This window comes from Clupea harengus, chromosome 23, assembly GCF_900700415.2.
Source record: "Clupea harengus chromosome 23, Ch_v2.0.2, whole genome shotgun sequence".
Taxonomy (NCBI): Eukaryota; Metazoa; Chordata; class Actinopteri; order Clupeiformes; family Clupeidae; genus Clupea; species Clupea harengus.
Window position 1 is genome coordinate 25257245 of NC_045174.1, and position 2500 is coordinate 25259744.

The window sequence follows — 2500 nt, forward strand, 5'->3', positions numbered from 1 at the left end:
GAAGCTTGTGGGCGTGTCGCCGTGGTAACTGAAGTTGGCGCTGAGCTCGAAGGCCAGAGCGGACCGGACCAACCCGACCCCCCCCGTCCTCTCCGGCGCCGGGTGGTAGAGGCGTCCGCTGGCGGGCTGCATGTAGAGAGCCTCGGGTCGGAACCGGACCGCCAGCTGCTCCCCGCCGCCGCAGAAGGACAGCAGGGGCGCGGGCGCGGGCGCGGGCACGGGCATGGGCGTCTCGCCCGGCGGCGACGGAGGCGGCAGCAGGTGGGTGAAGACGACGGGCTGGTCGTCACAGCGCAGGAAGTTGCGTTCGCGGCCGCAGGGCGACACGTAGGGGAAGTGCTGGTCGTAGCGGCCCAGACGGTTCAACCGCAGACGACTGAAGAAGAACACAAGGAACTTCTGGTCTGGACAACAGAGAGAGAGAGAGAGAGTTAACACACACACACACACACACACAGACACAGACACAGACACAGACACACACACACACACACACACACACACACACACAGACACACACACACACACACACACACACACGGCTGAAGAAGAACACCAGGAACTGGTCTGGACAACAGAGAGAGAGAGAGAGTTAACACACACACACACACACACACACACACACACACACACACACACACACACACACACACACACACACACAGATGAAGAAGAACACCAGGAACTTCTGGTCTGGACAACAGAGAGAGAGAGAGAGTTAACACACACACACACAGACACAGACACAGACACAGACACACACACACACACACACACACACACACACACACGGCTGAAGAAGAACACCAGGAACTTCTGGTCTGGACAACAGAGAGAGAGAGAGAGCTAACACACACACACACACACACACACACACACACACACACACACACACACACACACACACACACAGCTGAAGAAGAACACCAGGAACTTCTGGTCTGGACAACAGAGAGAGAGCGAGAGAGTTAACACACACACACACACACACACACACACTACTACTAGACACACACACACACACACACACACACGGCTGAAGAAGAACACCAGGAACTTCTGGTCTGGACAACAGAGAGAGACTTAACACACACACACACTCTACCAATACTACTAGACACACACACACACACACACACACACACACACACACACACACACACACACACACACACACACACGGCTGAAGAACACCAGGAACTGCTAGTCTGGACAACAGAGAGAGAGAGCCTTGGTGAAAACACACACACACACACACACACACACACACACACACTCACCTTTGAAACAGGTGACGAAGTTCTTAAGCTTCGTGTCATCCAGGAAGAGCTGAGAAAAAGAAGGATCCATTATGCTCTGAAGGTATGAACAGCTCATCACACACACACACACACACACACACACACACTCACTCACTCACTCACTCACTCAAGACTGGCCACAGCATGTTCATGATGATCAAGAAGAAGAAAGATCCATTATGCTCTGAAGGTATAAACACCAGATTGTGACCCCATCACATAAACAGCTAGCTTCACTCCAATGACATCTAGCTTAGCTTCACTCCAAACCCAATTACAGTTAGCTTAGCTTCACTCCAAACCCAATTACAGTTAGCTTAGCTTCACTCCAAACCCAATTACAGTTAGCTTAGCTTCACTCCAAACCCAATTACAGTTAGCTTAGCTTCACTCCAAACCCAATTACAGTTAGCTTCACATCTCCAAACTCTATGAAAACCCAATGACAATTTAGTTGGCTTATGCTCGTGTGTGTGTGTGTGTGTGTGTGTGTGTGTGTGTGTGTGTGTGTGTGTGTGTGTGTGTGTGTGTGTGTAAGTGTGGTCTTTAGAAATGGTAGGTGGAGACAGACAAGCGGTCAGTGTCACTGGACTCTGGTTAACGCAACAGACATCACCCCCAAAAGGCTGTCGGCGAGTCAGAGTGGTGATGAAATAGTCTGCTGGCTGCACTGAGGGGAAAGCTGACTGGAACCAACTGCCCACCGACTGTCAATCATCCATTATGAATTTGGGGTCCTACAAACAGGCTGCCCACCGACTGTCAATCATCCATAATGTGCTTGGGGTCCTACAAACAGCCTGCCCACCGACTGTCAATCATCCATTATGTGCTTGGGGTCCTACCAACATGGCGCATGTTTACGGAATCCAAGCTTCAGTTAGGCACCGTAGCTGCGCATGTAAAAATCGCTTCTGAGTTATAAGTGGGCGGTTGTCAATTTTCGTCCACTGTCGGTAAGGCCCTAGCAAGTTGGGGAACCTGATCTAAGTGGCACAGCTACAGACTGAGGGGGAGTTAGCGCTTGCTCACCTGGCCTTGGTGATCTACGTAGTAGAAGTACTCTCGTACGCGGGGTTCGGGGCTCTGTCCCTGGATGTAGGTGCCGTGTGCATCCGCACACATCGACTTCTGCTGTAGCCGTGGCCAGTCATAGCGGGGCTTTAATCTTCTAAACCCGAAATGAAGCGCTAACCTGC

At 51.8% G+C, this 2500-nt stretch overlaps 1 protein-coding gene across 3 annotated transcripts in view; it reads right to left on the bottom strand.

Annotated features, from left to right (window-relative positions):
• LOC105893501 (UPF0598 protein C8orf82-like) overlaps positions 1-2500 on the bottom strand; it is a 20902-nt gene that overhangs the window by 18099 nt on the left and 303 nt on the right. For all 3 annotated transcript variants that reach the window (XM_031561319.1, XM_031561318.1, XM_031561317.2), the window contains 3 exons: positions 2334-2500; positions 1281-1329; positions 1-404 (listed from right to left, as the gene is read on the bottom strand). The exon at positions 1-404 is cut by the window's left edge; the exon at positions 2334-2500 is cut by the window's right edge. In XM_031561319.1, the coding sequence (XP_031417179.1) occupies positions 1-404; positions 1281-1329; positions 2334-2500 (620 nt within the window). The remainder of the gene's footprint in view (positions 405-1280; positions 1330-2333) is intronic.